Source organism: Eretmochelys imbricata, chromosome 2 (assembly GCF_965152235.1).
Source record: "Eretmochelys imbricata isolate rEreImb1 chromosome 2, rEreImb1.hap1, whole genome shotgun sequence".
NCBI classification, from domain to species: Eukaryota; Metazoa; Chordata; order Testudines; family Cheloniidae; genus Eretmochelys; species Eretmochelys imbricata.
Window position 1 is genome coordinate 178,837,449 of NC_135573.1, and position 19,795 is coordinate 178,857,243.

Consider the following 19,795-nt stretch of genomic DNA (forward strand, 5'->3'; position numbering starts at 1 on the left):
TTCCCATTGAAAACGGCCCAATCCTCATATTCATCTGTACTGCACTCGATGCAAGACTGAGCTTGGTGACAAAGGTGGCTGGATGCTATCTCTGTGCTTTGACCGAGAACTTTTAATCATCATTACAAATGAGTAAATGAAATTCGTTATTGTAGTGTTATTCGATGTTTGGGGATCCTGTTAATATCAATGGATTATATATGGTACTCACTCACATATAATTTAGAGAGTAATACATATGCATGTCACTTACAGACACCGTTCAGGATATCCAATATAGATTAATATCCATTCAAGTTCTTGGCATCTATGTTAAGGAAACCATTTGGTCCACAACAAATCATGAACATGGGACATTTACAGAAGTGTGGTACCTATATATTTATTTCCAAAGAATTCATTTTCATATATTTAAGATTCATAAAATCAGAGAGGTTTGAAATGGAAAAGACCTATTACAGCATCCAGTCCATCTTCTTGCAACGGCAGAACTATTCCCCACAAAAGTATTTTCTAGTGTTTTGTCTAGTCTAGTTTTAAAGGTTTCCAAAATGGGACTTCCATCATCTCCTTTGACAGATGATTCTATGCCTGACTGAGATCAATGTCAGTAACTTTTCTTGATATTCTAAGTTTTCCATATTTTCTCTGTCCTCACTGGTGTCTGCAACTCAACCCAGTTTTTAATCATATGCACGTTTTCTAAGTGTATTGTTCACGCCATCCTCTGCATCAATAAGGAAGATGTTTGGCATTTCTTTTTTCCTGCATTAAAGACTGATTAAAGTATTTTGAAATCTCCAAAGGAAAGGTGCTCTATCCTGCAAGATACTGAGCTATTTCCAAAAGGTAGTGGGTGCTCTCATCATTATCTGTAGGCACTAATGAGAGGTGAGACCTCAGCACTTCCATCATTATTTAGTGCTTTATAGAATAAGCTCTGTATGAGCAAAGTGTGCAGTTTATTTTTAGTAGTTCTCAGACTTATGTACAGAATTCAATTAAGTCATAATAAGATTTCATACTGGAGTTGGGTGACTGTTTTCCTTCTAGTCTCTTAACCACTATACCAGCAATTATGTAATGTATATTTTAAAAAGTTATGACCCAGGGCTGAATGCAAAGTTATCCCACTGTGTTCCTCAAAAAAAAAACCAAAAAAAAAACCAAAAAAAAAAACCCCAGAATTTTCAAAAAGGGCTGTAGCAAGATCTGGAACATGGACCTGGGCATTAGCAGCTGAGATTTCTCAAGGGTACCGTTTTCAGAAAGTGCTGCTTTCTGTAACATGGAGCAAATGGTGAAGGGAGAAAATGATACAGTGACACAAAATTTTTAACTGAATTAATATTGAACCATTAACAGCTTATTTTGTGAAGCTACAAGATGTCTTGAGAATAAAAAGTTCATACAGCAAATTTCCCCTGGTCCCTCCCTCCCCATACCACAAACATCCTTTTAACAAAACAGGATGTGTCGCTTTTCAGATGCTTCATCAAGACAAGAACCAACAAATTGCTGTTTAAACATCTAGCAGGTTTGGATTCCAATTGCTTCACCATTATTGCAATGAAGTTTTTTGTGGTTTTTGTTGTTGTTGTTGTTTACAAACAAAGCCAACTACACTCAGAAGAATCTTTTCCCACATTTTAGTATTAGGAATGGGATTTTCATTTTACTGTTGGTGGGATTTAAAGCCATAAGGCCCTGGATTTGAGAGTTCCTGTTTCCTGTAATGGGAGATGAAGGTGCTCAGCACCTTGCAGGAGAGGCCTTTTCAAGTTTCATCCAGAGCCCAGTGAAGTCAGTGGAAGAACTCCCAGCCACTTCAATGAGCTTTGGATCAGGCCCCCAGACATCCACAACACACTCCCTGGAGACTTTCACTCACCCTTTTGCAGTGGAACTACAAGTTCTGTAAAGGGGCTCTCTTCAGATGTCAAGACGAGGGCTGATGTTGATTTTTCAGAGGCAAGATTGTTTGGTCGGGAATATTGTATATTTACAGCAGTCATTACAGCGTTTCCATCCTAGAACTGCATGTTTCCATAGAAACTAAATGGTAAAAATAAAACTGGAGAACCCTGTAGATTTCTATCACAAGGGCCATTTAACAGAGTATAAATGTGTATGAAAATAAGTGCACAGCAAATGAATTACTCTAATTGAATTTTCTTGTTTCAATATAACAGAGCCAGAGGAAGATGGGGCATTATCAGACTACCTGAGGAGTCAATTTTGAAAACAACCATCTCTCCTGAATAAACCCACTTCAGTCAATGAGACTATTAATGTGAGTCAACTTACTCAAAACCTTCCTCTCCCTTGTGCATCCCCATAAGTCAGTGGTAAGTTAGCCCTTAATTAACAAGGCACGGCTCAGACAATTCTCATCACCCTCAAGAATTCCACAGGGAGGCTTTCAGTCTCATTTAAACGTCCACTCTCATCCACGTCCAGTAAAGCCCTCTTTGTGAGATCATTCCTGGTCTCCTGATTAGGAAAATGGCTGCCTGGGTACAGACTATGATTTTTAAATCCTTGGAATTTAGACCAAGTTTCTCCAGGTGACCAAGTTCAGGCTCCTAAATACCTTTAAGGATCTGACCCTAATTCCCTTTCCCCTGCTAGGTCTGGTCAAAGAAAGTTAAGAAGTTTGTGTTGATTGAAAAAAAAAGCACCAGGGACAATGCTGGTAGTACTCCATCAGTATACTTAATAACTGTTTTTGAAATATGGTATATTTGTTGCTATGTTTCTTTGGATAGCATACAAAGTATATTCACAATGTTATAGATTCAGTGCTTTGTAGAGGGGCAAGGACAAGGTTTATACTGCACTTACTTCTCACTTAAACCCTCAAAACAGGACTTTAGTGGGGCTAAAACTGTGTAAGGATCTTGTTCTGGCTCTCTGCACAGAGATGAAGGTCACCCAATAAAAGTTACATACTCTTGTGGAGTTGGGGGAATAAACACTAACAGATACCCAAACGGAAACTCGCAGACAGGGTGTATATAGCAACAGAATTCACAAACAGCATATGAAACCCCTTATGAAACAACGGGAATCTACTGATGTAAGTGAAAACAAAGAGTTAATCATTGAAGCATCTCTAATTTGACTTTTGCCTCATCCAAACTCAAAGTGCAAGAACAATGTGTTTATTTAAGAGATTACTGATTTCTTTTCCTTGACAACAATTCTATCAGATCTATAAACTTGAGGGGACTCTGAGTTAGATAAGATGAAAAATTCCTGAGTAAATTCTCCCTAGGAATTGGGGCTTATTCCAAAGGTCATGGAAATCAACTGAAGAACTTCCCATTGACTTCAATGGACTTGGCATCAACACTTAGTGATCTATTTTCATCATTGCTTGAAAAAGCTAGATTAGTTGCCTTTTTCATGCTGAGAGCATTATTCCATAATCAAATCTGCTGATGTTTAAGTTTAAAAAAGGGGGCGGGGGGAAAACAGAGAACCTCAGTACCTGTAACCATTGCTACAAAAATCTGATACTCTTGTTCAAAAGTTCTAAACAAGGCAGCAGTCAGAAGAGTTGCTAAATAGCATGAGGGAAGGTTAGGAGATGTTCATATATGGAACTTTTATATAAGGCAAATGCAAATCTGTATTGCCTTGAAATAGCTCACCAGTCACTTCCTCTACTCAAGTGATCCCTCCCTTTTTCTGAGATCAGAATTCATATTCCTTTCTTTCTCAGTAGCAGGCTCATCATAACTTAGTGAGAATGTTACTATTGCAAGTTTATCTTGTTGCTTCAGTAGTTTGGTCTTGTAAGTTGCTTTTTACACTCTAGGCTTCTCCATGCAGGCACCTTACTGAGCAATGATTGGAGATCCTCCATGTTCATTCAATTTCAGATTAAATGGCATTTGTCTCTTTTCTCTGCAGACGGAGAGGCCCAAGAACTGGTACAATCTCAACTATCCATCACCAAAGCAGAAGATAGAACTGCACAAATTGACTGTCATGTTTCTGGCATAACCCTTAGTACTGCTTATATACACTGGTATCGACAGAGACCTGATGCAGCTCTGGAACGGATTCTCTATCTTTCATCAGGAAAACCCGTCTTTGACCAGGATTCTGAGAAGGGAAAGTTTGAGGCAGATAAGCAGCTCTCCAAGTCAACCTGCACCCTGACAGTAAACAAAATAAGCAAGAGTGACATGGCTACTTATTACTGTGCCGCTTGGGATCACACAGCATCAAAAATACATTCACATTCTGTACAAAAATCTACTTTGTATTCTCAACAACAGCCTTTTGAATGCAAGAAACTACAGTTACCTCCTCATCCTGCTTCTCATGATGGAAGCAGACGCAGAAACACCTTACTGGGTTCCGCAACAAGAGATAAAAGCAACACAACTGTTGCTTGCACAAGTTTTGCAAACAGTAAGATCCCACCTGTCTCTGCCAAATGACAGGACCAAGTAGTTGCACATGGCAGCTAAATAGTCAGGGCAGCAACGTTTTCAGTTGCTCTCTCGGGGAGTGACTAAGGTTTGATACAGTTACCAGTTTGCATAAGGGAGCTGGCACGACAATTGAATTAGGTCGAGATTGGGCATTCCTTGAAACAGGAAGGACAGGAGAGTCAGTCTGGGTGTTCAATCCAATATGCAGATCTAATGAAAAATCTCCTGGTTACTGACATTATGGAGGGTTAGTTAGCCTATCACCTGGTCCATAAACTCATTTTAATACTGCCTATATATTCCAGTAATCTTTGTGCAGTTAGTTACTCAAATGCACTGGAAACTAGACTGCTACTGTAAAATATGTTGCAACACTGCTAGGGGAAATAGCTTGAATCTTTTTCCTGTTTCTAATTAGCATTTTACCAGTGAAGAGCTTGTTAGTCCAGCAGATGCCTGCTCATAAAACCACAAAGGTCAGTTCTAACGACTGGTTTCATATTTAGTCTACGATACCAGTTTGTTCGATGAGATGTAATAGAAATATCTGCTTCAGGAGAGTGTATCTTTTATATCTAGCCATACACATGAATGCACCTTACGAGCAAATAAATGATCAAAGTCCTTGCCCCACAGAGCTGATTCCTCTAGTACTCCTCTCAGTTTAGGGTTTGTGGATAAATACTTGGATGGATAATGAAGGAAGGAAAACAAGGACTGCAGTGATGTGACATCCCCTTTAAAAAAAAAAAAAAAAAAAACTGGTTACTTCTTTTCTACCTTCTGCCATACAGTCAAGCACACACACACACACACACACACACACACCACGAAGAAGAATTAGGTTTTGAAGGCCCATAGGATGAGTGCATTTTGACAGAAATTTCACATAAGCCCTATACAGATAAACAAATTCCTTTGTGGGGGATCATTTCTCTATTAAACACAGAATAAAACAGCATGAATTGTCTGTTTACAAAAATAGCTCTTGAAATATCTAGAACATCAACTTCTTGGTGGCCCTTTGATCACTAAATGAGAGCTGAACAGAAACTAAGCGTCCATGAACAAGGCCATCTATTTCAGTCAAGGGCATGAGCACACAGATATATTAGCACTGTTATGAGTAGTGAGATGTAAAATGGCCAAGTATCACAATTAAGTAGGAGAAAACCTGAAGAATTAAAGACTGAAAAATATGCTACAGCTGAATTCTGCCAGATGATGGTGTTCACAATGTTTCTGGGGACACTGAGCAACTTCCACTGGTATCCATGCGATCCGAGGGCACTGACTCATTCTCTCCATCAGGAAAGGCTCAGCAGCTTCCCTGGGCAAGTGATAAGTGAATGACAGAAAGACAACTACAGTTTTAACTGCACTGTCAGCAGCTCTTCTCTTCCCCGTCTTGTCCACCACCTGCCTATTAAATTTTCCAACAAATTCATTTGTGCTTTCTTCCATACTATCACATACTCATGGAACAGGGCCCTCGTCTCATATGGAACATCGCTACCTTCTCCTCTGCAAGATTTCTATTCCACAGGATGTACAAGAAATCTGCTAACACACAGTGACTGAAGCTTTAGGGGTGAGAGAGGAGAAAACAAAAACCAGTGTATTTGTGCATAAACAATGACATGGTAAAAAAATATATATGTAGAAAAAATAAAGGGGTTTTGACGTTTCCCTTTCCTACAAGCTGGAGAGGTCACTTCTTTTTTCAGGCTGTCAGCAGCGTGAGGCAGGACTTTGCCTCTTTGTTTTCCCCCTGGGGCCCAGTTCCAGTATCTCAGGTTGCTACAGTAATATAAGTAATAAACGACAGTAAAAATATTCATGAACACTGATCCTGAAACACACTCAAGGAATCTATTTGACGCCCGTGCTTGGGTTGTCACTCACCCAGGGTGAAAGTTGTCATACTAAGCAGCAGTAACTATCTCAGCTTGCAATAAATCTTCTTCAGCCAGTACCACTTAACTGAGGTTACCTAAATGAGTCACTTCCTCTCCCCGTCTACATGTCGCTCTCCATTCAAGACCGTCATTTACATTCCCTGGCTGGAGTTCTAACAAGAGCAGGAAGAATGTTGCTGTTAGAGACTTTTGTTCTGGCTACGGTTTGCTCCTGTAAGTGTGTTACTTGCACTTTGGGTGACAAGATAGCAAGTGTGAAAAATTGGGACGGGGGGAGGGGTTAAGGCACCTATATAAGACAAAGCCCTGAATATAAGGACTGTCCCTATAAAAATCAGGAAATCTGGTCACCCTATTCACACTGCTCTCCGCATACATTGGTACATGACAGCAGCTGCTGGAGAGTCTTTACATTATTTCAGTTTTATTTTTATATTTTATATTTGTTTCTCCATAGATGGCTCCTCGCAAGTGCGTCTGACCCAACCTCAGCTGTCCATCACTAGGGAAGGAAATAAAACCTTACGAATTGACTGTCATGTTTCTCTATCTGAGCATTTTGGCAAGGCTCCTATACACTGGTATAGACAGAGACCCGGTGCAGCTCCAGAACGGATTCTGTTCATCTCAACGCAGTCTGAATTTGACAGAGTCTCGGATAAAGGAAAGTTTAATGCTGAAAACAAGATTGACCAGTCTACCTGTACCCTGACCATAAACAAAATAACCTCCAGTGACATTGCTACTTACTATTGTGCCTCTTGGGATCGCACAGTGTTAGAAAACATTAGACAGCCTGTACAAAAACCCACTCTGCATTCTGAGCCACAGCCTTTTGCGTGTATGAGGCCACTGTCACCTCTCTTAAAATTCCTCTCAGCCTGGAGCCAGCTGCAGAAACTCTTCATTGGCTTCTGCAACTAGATATGAACAGCAACTGCTGATTTAGTGCGTATTTTTCACATAAATCACTAAGAACAGGTCAGGTCTAGCAGAACACGAGGTCGCCTCGGGCACAAAGGGGAGTTAGGCACCCAGTCTCGTTACAAGTCAATGGGAGTTGTGTGTTTAGCTGCCCCTTGCCCTGTTAAAAAAAAACACACAAAACAAAAATCTTCCCACTGAATATTAGGTGAAGCCGACACTCAGTAGTTGTCTGTGGGGGTTATCATGGGCGGAGTAGGTGGAGATTTGTCATCACCTTAGAGGAGCAGAACACTTGGGATGAAAAATCTGGCTCTAGAGAAGGAAATGGGGCCAGGCTCTCACCCCATAACTGCCTGACACTGCAGTCTCCCAATCCAGACATCATTCATCTGCTGAAACAGGAAGCAAGTGAAAGTAAAACAGGAGCGTTGGACCCAGTATGCAGGTGCAATAATGTACCTCCTCATAACTCCCCAGTAACTGGGGCTCATCCTGCATAGTGTCCTCCCCAGGTACAGAGCCTCATTTTAGTGTCTAGAGATTCCAGCTGTGGATCTCAGTGGCCATTGGGTCAAGCCCTACGTGTCTTTCCCTTGACCTCAATGGGCTTTGGATCAGACCACAAGTCACCTAATGGCACTGCAAACCAGCCTGGCCACTTTACATTTTGATATTACTCCGATGGAAACAGGAGTCAGTTTATTTTGGTTGCTTTTCTCCTTTTAATTAGCCCTGAACCACAAAGAGCTTTTGGTTCACGTTATAAAAACCACAGAGTTCTGTTCTGAAGGACCAGCCTATCTTTACTCTCTGAAGCCAGTTCAGCAGAAAACACATGGTGTGACAGCAGGCCACACTCTGCTTGAACTGATATTATGCTGTAGAATTTCAATCTTCGCATGAACGTTCAGGGAACTTTACAGAATAAGAGTCCCTGCCCCAGGGATTTTATAGTCTAAGGAGGGTTACTAGAGCAATGGGGATAAATGGAGTCAGGTTCTCCAGAACCCCTGGGGAAAGAGTGTAATTGCAGATGATACTTGAAAGAAGGGCAGACGTGGAAGCATCGCTTATTGAATGATGCTAGAAAGACACAAGAACACTAATGGAGCTATAATATAGAAAAGACATCATGGATTGGATTAGCTCTCATCACAAGGACACAAAGAAGTGTTTAAGAAAACATGAGGTTACTCGTAAATTAATTTGACAAAAACATCATTGTAGAGTTGGCCCTTTTTCAGAAGTAGGACAAAATAGACTGCAAATGTACAATTGCACATCCATCCTATATCAGTAGAGGGCATTAGCACACTGATATAATATCCACTGTACACCACTCCATTTATAGAGCAGAAGGATAGTCTCACACTGAAGTAAGAAGCGATATTCCACTACTTCACATCTGGGAAACTCAGCGAGAGCAGGATCCTGGGAAGTGCTTAATATCTTCAGAAGGGTTCCGAGTGCTGTACCGGCAACAGCACAACCCTCAGGGCAGCAGCTCCCATCTTCAACAGGGAAAGAAAATAACCCCCAAGAAAATTAGTCTTCACTGTGACATCAACATGACTCTGCCAGTCCCGTCATCTTTGTATTAGTTACAGTCACAGCTAGGAACCCCAGTCACAGATCTGGTCCACACTGCACAGGGCACTGTAGAAACAAACAAGCAAAGTTTGCATCCCGGCCCACAAACATCTTGGTGTTTTCTTCCAGCACTTATGTGTGAAATGCCCCCTCCACCCACACAAATCCCTAAACCACTAGCCTCTTCTCCTTCAAATCCCCCTCAAAACCCACTCCTGCTGCACCTCCTACAAGAAATCTGCTGGCAAATAACTACTCTGGTTGGGGGGGGCAGGGGGATATGGTATATTTAAATATGAAGTACCAAAAATTCTCTGCTGGTGCAAATACACTTCTAGACTGAAGATCTTTGGGACCGTCACTCTATATATTGCTATGTTTAGTACCTCACACAATGGGGACACCACCCGGACAGAGGCCTCTGGAAAACACTGTAATATAAATAATTCAAAGACCAATCCTTCATTACCCAGACTTCCATGATGCAATCTACACTGGTCTAATGATAGCGGAAAAGTTTGTTTTATGCCAAATAATCCTCTTTGATAAAAGTAACTTTGGATGAGTTTCAGCCATAACTCTACCTTATCTTAAATTAGCATATGCAGCCAGCAAAACCTCATCCCGTTTTAACTAAATGAGTCACATCCTGTCCCCAAAGGCACCACTCTGTCCATCCCAACAGTCACATTTCTCATAGATGCAGGACCGAGCAAAACCTGTAAAATGTTACTACTTCAGGTTGTTATTCTGGCTTCGATTTTGTCTTGTAAGTTTCTTTTTTATCCTTTTTCTACATAGTTGTACTTTACTGAGTCACAACTCACCATGCTCCAGATTCATTCTATGTTAATTTCAGGTTTTCCTTTCTTGTCCTCTTTCTAGACGGATGTGCCCAAATACGTCTGAAACAAGCTCAGTTGTCCGTTACCAGGGGAAAAGGTAAAACTGCAAAAATAGACTGTGAGGCTTCTGGCATTCAGAACTTCGGGAGTGCTGTTATACACTGGTATCGACAAAGACCTGGAGAAGCTCCAGAGTGGATACTCTACTTTAAGACACAAGCTGAGAAATCAAGTTTTGACAAGAACAAGTTTAGGGTTGACAAGACAACTGAAAAGTCCACCTGTACCCTAAGGGTAGACAGACTAACCGACAATGACATGGGTACCTATTACTGTGCCTACTGGGATCACACAGTGTTAGAAAGCCATAGACAGACTGTACAAAAACCTCACTCTGTATTTGAGCCACAGACTTTCAAAAGTGTACACCCCCCCCCTCCACACACAGTTGCCTTCTTAATCTTAATCATCTGAAAGCACGAGTAGATACTCATTTCCTCTGAGCTAGATACAAGACCATCACATACAACTGATGTTTTTAAGTATGGCAGGTATAGATTTAGAAAGGGTGTAATAAAAGCTAACTTTTATAGGTACAGCATAGCATGTCATTGACCACATGCTGGAGATACTTATAGTATAAGTCAGATATCCAATTCCTCCTTCATTTCTGGTTAATCATCTTTAGAAAGCCATTCCCATCAACTCCCTCCCTGAATGTTCTATATGCTTGCTACCATTTCTGGGGCTCGATACAGGGGTCGGGACACGCAGACCATGGGGCTGTTAGCAATATTGGTTTTAACACTATCACAGGCAGCGACAACCTTTGGAGGATGTTGTTCTGCTGAAGATCCCTGGTTGGAAGAGAAAGCAACTTTTCCAGGCCTGTGATAGACAGCCATTTATAAAGACAACGACAACAACATTTTGCCCCCTACTGACTGAACAGCAAATCAATGAATGGAGAGGGCTAGTAAGCTACCGGAGTGGTCATAGGTGCTGGAACTAGGGATGCCGCTGCACCATCTGGCTTGAAGTGGTTTCCATTATATGCAGGCTTTACAGTTTGGTTCAATGGCTCTTAGCACCCTGACTATCTACAAATTATCAGAGGGGTAGCAGTGTTAGTCTGTATCCACAAAAACAACGAGGAGTCCGGTGGCACCTTAAAGACTAACAGGTTTATTTGGGCATAAGCTTTCGTGGGTAAAAACCCACTTCTTCAGATGCATGGAATAAAAATTACAGATACAGGCATAAATATACATTGGCATCTGAAGAGAAGGGAGTTACCTTTCAAGTGGAGAATCCGTGCAGAAGGCCAATTCAGTCAGGGTGGATGTGGTCCACTCCCAATAATGGATGAGGAGGCGACAATACCAAGAGAGGGAAAATTGCTTTTGTAGTGAGCCAGCCAGTCCCGGTCCCTATTCGAGCCCAAATTGATGGTGTTAAGTTGGCAAATGAATTGTAACTGAGCAGTTTCTCTTTGAAGTGTTTTTGAAGTTTTTTTTGTGGAAGAATGGCTACTTTTAAATCTGTTATTGAGTCCAGGGAGATGGAAGTGTTCTCCTGGCTTTTGTATGTTACCATTCCTGATGTGTGTCCATTTATCCTTTTATGGAGAGGTTGTCCAGTTTGGAGCATGTACATAGCAGAGGGGCATTGCTGGCACATGATGGCATATATCACATTAGCAGATGTGCAGGTGAATAAGCCTCTGATGGTGTGGCTGGGTCCTATGAGGGTGTCGCTAGAGTAGATACGAGGACAGAGTAGGCAACGAGGTTTGTTGATTCTTGGGTTAGTGTTTCTGTGGTGTGGTTTGTAGTTGCTGGTGAGTATTTGCTTCAGGTTGGGGGGCTGTCTGAAAGCAAGGATTGGCCTGCCTCCCAAGGGTCTGAGAGAGACTGAGGGATAGTTTTCCAGAATAGGTTGTAGAAACTTGCGAACAATGGAACTGCCTCCACCCCCTCCCCAAGCTCCTAGACATTGTGCCGTGCATGCACACCACCAAGATGCCATTGTCACCAGGAGACTTGGTCACATGGTACAGCCACTGGGATTTATTATAATGCAGTCTTCCTGCCATAGCGCTGTAATATTAGTATTGGAATAACTGTACTACAGTGTGACAGCTATAGAAAGAAGAATGTGGGAATATGTATTTAAACTTGCTAAGCTGGTAGTCCCAGATCAGATTCCCTCCCACCATCAATGCAACAGTCCCTCGATCTGCTGGCATGCCCCTACTTATACAGTCCAAAATGCCACTGACCTTCTTGGCAACAAGGACAGACTGTTGACTTATATCCAGCTTCTCATCCACTGTACCCCTTAGGTCCTTTTCTGCAAAACTGCTGCCGAGTCATTCGGTCCCCAGTCTGTAGTGGTGCATGGGATTCTTCCGTCCTAAGTGCAGGACTCTGCACTTGTCCTTGTTGAACCTCATTGGATTTCTTTTGGCCCAATCCTCTCATTTGTCTAGGTCCCTCTGTATCCTATCCCTACCCTCCAGCGTATCTACCTCTCCTCCCAATTTAGTGTCATCTGCAAACTTGCTGAGGGTGCAATCCACACCATCCTCCAGATCTTGACAAAGCCCTGGCTGAGATGATTTAGTTGGGGACTGGTCCTGCTCTGGGCAGGGGGCTGGACTAGATGACCTCCAGAGGTCCCTTCCAACTCTGATATTCTATGATTCTATGATCATTAATGAAGATATTGAACAAAACCGGCCCCAGGACCGAAACTTGGGGCACTCCACTTGATACCGGCTGCCAACTAGACATGGAGCCATTGATCACTACCCATTGAGCCCAACAACCTAGCCAGCTTTCTGTCCACCTTATCGTCCATTCATCCATCCCATACTACTTTAACTTGCTGGCAAGAATACTGTGGGAGACCGTATCAAAAGCTTTTCTAAAGTCAAGGAATAACACGCCCACTGCTTTCCCCTCATCCACAGAACCAGTTGTCTCGTCATAGAAGGCAATTAGATTAGTCAGGCATGACTTGCCCTTAGTGAATCCATGCTGACTGTTCCTCTCCTCTAAGTGCTTCAGAATTGATTCCTTGAGGACCTGCTCCATGATTTTTCCAGGGACTGAGGTGAGGCTGACTGGACTGTAGCTCCCCGGATCCTCTTTCTTCCCTTTTTTAAAGATAGACACTACATTAGCCTTTTTCCAGTCGTCCGGGACCCCCTCCAATCGCCATGAGTTTTCAAAGATAATAGCCATTGGCTGTAAATCTACACTCCCAGCCAGGCAAGAAAGCCCAGGTTCAAAACACACACAAGCCTGGGCATAAGGATTTTGTGAGAGGAGGAGAGATGGGTTTTGGCTAAAACCAGGGTAAGAGCCAACGTAAATCTAGAGTGACAACACACCCTGAAAGACATAAATCTGCTGGCAGCCACAGGCACCTTTCTACAGCAGCGTTCCCGTACTTGCTTCCACCAGTAGAACTGACCCGGGGTAGAAACTGAGAGAAATTTTAGGGAAAAAAAGTCTAGTGTAGACAGATGAGGCTAATTGACACTTGGAAAATGTCCCAGGCAGAGCCATGTGGAAGTTCCATTCCATCATTTAATGAAAAGAAAGAAATCCATGACCACTGAAATTGTCACGATGCTACTCACTGTGGCCTTGGCAGTCCCTGGCAGCAGCAGGGATACATTTCAGATCCTTCTATCCCAAAGCACAGCCCCCTCCACTTGGGCTGAGAAAGAGTTTTCTTTAGCTGCGAGCAGGACTGGGTTTATGCCCCATAGCTGAGCATTTGGGGTACCATCCTTGTTCTTTGCACATATACACTAATCAGGGTATCACAGTATCTATCAAGGGCTTTTAAGAACATTTGGAGGAATACAGAGAAGGAAAATCCTGACTCTCATACCACAGTCTGGTGGCCCAGTAGCACCAGTCAATAATTTGTGCAAGTGCAATCAAGCAGAATTAAAGGTCAAGTGGATCCAGAGGTGACACTTTCCAAAACAGAAACTGCTACCCAGTCCTGTGCAGTTTTTTTTGTAACTCATTAGCAGATAAAAAGAGTTTTTTGGAGGAAAACTATTGTGCATTTGGAGTTTTATAAAAGAGGGTGTCAGGATTTGAGGTGTTAAGTTGATTAGAAGAATAATGAGAGATTAAAGTAATTCATTGTATATTAGCTCCCTACTCAGGAGGGACAGGTTCCCTTACCAGCTCCAAACCTATCCCCACAGTCCTCTCCACTACAAACCCTGATCAGTTCTATAATCAGTCTCCAGAACCCCTTTCCCAACACCTCTTTGTGGGGTAGGGAAAGAAGTTCATGTTGGCATTTCAGCTACAAAGGCTGAAAAGAGAAAAGTGAATCTTCAGATGATCTCTGGCCACTATATTACAATAATTTATACATTCTCCAAAGTGCAATGTATACCTATGTCTGAACATTAATAATAATTAAATATGCTGTCAAAGGGTAACTCACCATCAAAATGCCCCCATGTGGCTGGCAAAGTCGTCTCCTCTGGTGCCCACTCCAGCCCTGCTGGGGTCTACTCCTTGTGCCTCAGCCCTCCACCAGGTCACATTCAGTCCCACTCTCTATCGCCCCAAGCAGCAAAAAAGGTGCAGAGGTGAAACCTGCCAAATACGCCGCCGCCGGAGAGAACAGGAACATCGGAGGGAGCTGCCGCCGAATTGCCGCCGGGGCTGCTCCTGGAGTGCCGCCCCAAGAACAGCCGGAGTGCAGCTCCTTCAGCAGCTCCGCCCCACGCACCAGCTTGCTTAGCTGGTGCCTAGAGCTGGCCCTGTTCTCTATAACCCAGGAAGGGGTAACACAAAACAGTCCAATGACCTTATGACAGATCTTCAGCCCAACTTGGGGGCTCAGTAACCCTTATTCCCCTCATCTCAGGGGGCTTTTATGCCACCTTCCTTGGCAGCCAGTAGGGGAACATGGGCAAACAGGCCTTTTTTGGAAGACAGGAAAAGGTCAGTTATTAATGTACACGAGCACGTGTCATATCTCAGTAGAGGGCACCAATAGCACACAACTGAACTGACAATGGCCGGTGTGCAGCCCAGTGACTATATGTACAACTGAGAGAAGACGCAGACTCAGATTTGTAATGAAGGGAGCATGCTCCTGCCCAGCCAGCATGGACATCAGTGCTGGGGTGAGGGGGGAAACCGGTTGTTAAGATTTTGGCAGCTCATCACTGGATAAAGGGTCTGATTCTTCACTGCCCTGTACCTTGTGTAATTGCTCACACCATCTTTGCCCAGGTGTAAAGTGAACTTGATCGTCCACTCACACAAGAGATAGAGGCTTTATCCATTTCCCCCTCACATTTACAGAGACATAAATGCCTATACAAGGTGCAAGGCAACGGATAATTAAGCCCATGTACCTTCCTCAAGAACTTACAGGTTGCAAGGCCATGTACATGTTACTGCTCTCTGAAGAGGGAAATGTGTCTAGGTGCTGTCTCCTCATGGTTGCTTTCTCTTTTTGCCTTCCAGCTGTTCTGTGGGCCATTCACCTGGAGCAGGAGCAGCTCTCTCTCAGAAAGCAGCCACTTCAAGGCAGCTCTGCCAAATTCACTTGCAAGGTGTTTGGTGGATCGGACTCTACCTACATCCACTGGTACCAAGCCCCAGCTGGAGAGGTCCCACACAGGCTGCTGTACCTCACTTTCTCTGGGTCGGAGTTAAAGCGAGAGGCAGGCTTCTCCAGTAAGAAGGTCTCAGACTATGGGACAAAAACCATCTCTAACTTGCTGGTGCACAAGCTGGAAGAGACAGACAGCGGCCGCTATTACTATGCCACATGGGATTTTACACAGTGCCACAAGCTTCCTGCAACCCTGCCCAAAAACCACCACAGCTCTGTGTGTGGGGCTCAACTCTCATGTTACTGCTGCAGCAGAACAGGCTGAGCCCTGCCCCTGGCCCAGGCACACCAGCCTACACAACAGGCGGAGCCTCAGTCCCACAAACCACGGCCAGCGTGAACTCCCGTTCGGCCAGCCCAAGTTGTGTAGGGATTTGCCTGAGCCAGGGAAGTGGGAGTTTACCTAGTGGGTGGCACAAAGCTGACATCCAGTGACTGCCTACCAGTGCTGGCTCCAGCTCTAAAGGCAGAGCAAGTGATTGAACAGTCACTACCCATTTGACTTCACAAAGCAATGTGTGACCAGAGACACTGGGGAGTGAGCGAATGAGGGAGAATGGGGTGGGGATAATCAATAACTGGGGACAGGTGAGGGGCAGGAGTGTAAATGTGAATAGGGAATGTGAGGGGTAGACATTTTTTAGGAGGGAACAAACAGCAGTATGCATCTCCACTGGGAATTTTCAGGACAGCTCCACAGCTGGAGCTGTAGTGTACACAGAATACAGGAGTTTGCTACTCAGTTTCAGTGGCCCAACATAAAATAACTAACTTGGTTCCGAGTTTACATGTGCTACACTTGAGGAGCTAAGACAAGAACAGTAGCAAAATATATAGCTTACAAGCTCTTCATTCTAAATGTGAGAAGGGCACAGGAAATCCTGGGGTCTTCCTTCCCATGGAAAAGGGCCCGATCCTCATATTCATCTGCACTGCACTCGATGCAAGACTGAGCTTGGTGACAAAGGTGGCTGGATGCCATCTCTGTGCTGCCATAGTGCTGGGGTCAGCTAGTGGCTAGTTTTGCTCCCACTACACCTTAGCGCATTTAGTTGTGCCCTGCTAGGAATGGCCCTAAGGAGCCATTGTGGGAGTTAGGGATCACAGTAATGCAGTACCTCCCTCTAGCCATGTCCATTACAGCAGAGTGGAAATGGAATACCTTATCCTAGGTTCCAGGAATTCCAGCCGCTCCTGAGAATGGATAGGTTTTTGGCTCACTTATGTCCTCTGATAGCTCATTTCACCATCAATCAGCTTTGACTGAGAACTTTTCATCATCATTACAAATAAGCAAAGGAAACTGGCTATTGTATTGTTGATGGACATGTGGGGCTCCTGTTAATATCAATGGATTATATATGGTACTCACTCACATACAATTTAGAGAGTAATACATATGCATGTCACTTACAGACACCGTTCAGGATATCCAATATAGATTAATATCCATTCAAGTTCTTGGCACGTATGTTAAGGAAACCATTTGGTCCACAACAAATCATGAACATGGGACATTTACAGGAGTGTGGTACTTACATATTTATTTCTAAAGAATTCATTTACATGTATTTAAGGTTCATAAAATCAGAAAGGTTTGAAATGGAAGACCTATTACAGCATCCAGTCCATCTTCCTGCCAAGGCAGAACTATTCCCTACAAAGTATTTTCTAGTGTTTTGTCTAGTCTAGTTTTAAAGGTCTCCAAAATGGGGCTTCATCTCCTCCTTTGAGAGATGATTCCATGCCTGATTGAGATCAATGTCAGTAAGTTTTCCTGATATTCTGAAAGCTTTTCATATTTTCTCGGTCCTCACTGGTGTCTGCAACTCAACCCAATTTTTTATCCTATGCAAGTTTTGTAAGTGTATTCTTCACGTCATCCTCTGCGTCAGTAAGGAAGATGTTTGGCATTTCTTTTTTCCTGTATTAAAGATTGATTAAAGCGCTTTCTAATCTCCAAATGAAAGGTGCTCTGTAGCATTCATGCAGGGTTCATGCACTTGGCAACATGCAGGGCACACCCGGCGTGTTGTGTAGGAGCAGTGCACACACGGCTCCTCTCAAGGGCATGAACCTTAGAATCTCGCCCAAATAACATAAACCATGGGAAGCCTTCCAGGACTGGGCTCAAGGCCCGAGAGCAAAAAATGCGGTAAATAAAAATATTATACAAAGCCAGTGTATTCCTTTTATATATTAAAATATGTAATGCGCAAAAGAAAGAAAGAAAGAAAGCTAACAGGCAGACCAGCCCGTCGGCAAACCAGCCTGCTTGCTTGCTTAAAGCTTGTCCTGTCTTGTATTTAAACCGCAACAGTGCTCTATCCTGCAAGATACTGAGCTATTTCCAAAAGGTAGTGGGTGCTCTCATCATCATCTGTAGGCACTAATGAGAGGTGAGCCCTCACCACTTCCAGGGTCACTTAGCACTTTAAGAGAATAAGCTCTGTATGAGCAAAGTGTTCAGTTTATTTTCAGTAGTTCTCAGACTTATGTATGGAATTCAATCAAGTCATAATAAGATCTTATACTTGAGTTGGGAGACTCTTTTCCTTCTAGTCCCTTGATCATTGTACCGGCAATTATTATGTATATTTTAAAAAGTTATGACCCAGTCCTCAATGCAAAGTTATCCCACTGTGTTCCCCCCAAAAAACCCAGAATTTTCAAAGGGCTGTAGCAAGGTCTGGAACATTGACCTAGGCATTAGCAGCTGAGATTTCTTAAGTCTACCTTTTTCAGAAAGTGCTCCTTTCTGTAACATGGAGCAAATGGTGAAGGGAGTAAATGATACAGTGACACAAAATTTTACTGAATTAATATTGAATTTCCTCCCACGTCCCCATACCACAAACATCCTTTTAACAAAACAGGATGTGTCAGTTTTCAGCTACTTCATCATTAAGACAGGAAACCAACAAATTACTGTTTAAATATCTAGCAGGTTTGGATTCCAATTACTTCACCATTATTGTAATGAGATTTTTGGTAAACAAAAAACACCTCAAGTACACTCAGAAGAATCTTGCCCCACATTTTAGTACTAGGAATGGGATTTTCATTTTACTTTTGGTGGGATTTAAAGCCATAATGCCCTGGCCTTGTGAGTTCCTGTTCCTGTAATGGGAGATGAAGGTGCTCAGCACCTTACAGGACAGGCCTTTTCAAGTTTCATCCAGAGTCCAGTGAAGTCAGTAGAAGAACTCCCAGCCACTTCAATGACCTTTGGATCAGGCCCCCAGACATCAACAACATACCCCCTGGAGACCGTCACTCACCATTCAGTGGAACTACTGAACTAGACCTTCTGTAAAGGGGCTCTCTTCATATGTCAAGAAGAGGGATGATGTTGATTCTTCAGAGGTAAGATTGTTTGATCAGGAATATTGTATATTTACAGCAGTCATTACAGCGTTTCCATCCTAGAACTGTATGCTTCCATATAAATTAAACGGTAAAATTAAAACCAGAGAACCCTATAGATTTTTTTATCACAAACGCCATTTAACAGGATATAAATGTGTATGAAAATAAAAACACAGCAAATGAATTACTCTAATTGAATTTTCTTGTTTCAATATAACTGAGCTAGTGGAAGATGGAGGATTATGAGACTACCTGAGGAGTCAATTTTGAAAACAACCATCTATCCTGAATAAACCGAGTTGAATCAATGAGACTATTAATGTGAGTCAACTTACTCAAAATCTTCCTCTCCCTTGTACATCCCCATAAGAGTCAGAGGTAAGTCAGCCCTTAATTAACGAGGCAGGGCTCAGAGAATTCTCATCATCAAGAATTCTACCGGGAGGCTTTCAGTCTCATTTAAACGTCCGCACTCATCCACATCCAGTACAGCCCTCTTTGTGAGATCATTCCTGGTCTCATGATTAGAAAATGGCTGCCTGTGTACAAACTGATTTTTAAATCCTTGGAATTCAGACCAAGTTTCTCCAGTTGACCAAGTTCAGGCTCCTAAATTCCTTTAGCGATCTGGCCCTAACTCCCTTCCACCAGCTAGATCTGTTCAAAGAAAGGTTATAAGAGGTAGCACTCCATCTATATACTTCGTCACTCTGCTTTTGAAATACGGTATATTTGTTGCTACGTTTCTTTGGATAGCGTGGAAAGTATAGTCGTATAAATGTAAATTAGTAGCGCTATAGTGTAGAACGTTAAAAGCAATTGTCGTATGCTCTAATGACCTGGAGCCTGTGAAGGCGTGAATATGCGTGCGCACACACAGTACCCTTAGTGGATGGTTCCAGATTTGCTCAGCCATGTGACATAGGCCCTATACAGCTTAATGAAATCCTTTGTGGGGGATCATGCTGTTTTATTCTGTGTTTAATAGAGAAATGAATTGTCTGTTCACAAAAATAGCTTTTGAAAT

The 19,795-nt window shown here is 42.9% G+C and overlaps 1 protein-coding gene and 1 long non-coding RNA gene across 2 annotated transcripts in view; one reads left to right on the plus strand and one right to left on the minus strand.

Annotated features, from left to right (window-relative positions):
- Positions 1-3,148: 3,148 nt before the first annotated feature.
- Positions 3,149-10,312, minus strand: LOC144261444 (uncharacterized). Its single transcript, XR_013345271.1, has 3 exons — positions 9,712-10,312; positions 8,665-8,950; positions 3,149-5,185 (listed from the first exon to the last, which is right to left on the minus strand). It is a non-coding gene; the product is annotated as an uncharacterized LOC144261444 (long non-coding RNA).
- A 4,818-nt stretch (positions 10,313-15,130) lies between these two features.
- LOC144260165 (uncharacterized) overlaps positions 15,131-19,795 on the plus strand; it is a 78,026-nt gene continuing 73,361 nt past the window's right edge. Inside the window, exon 1 of the mRNA XM_077808722.1 lies at positions 15,131-15,570. Coding sequence (XP_077664848.1) covers positions 15,131-15,570 — 440 coding nt within the window. The remainder of the gene's footprint in view (positions 15,571-19,795) is intronic.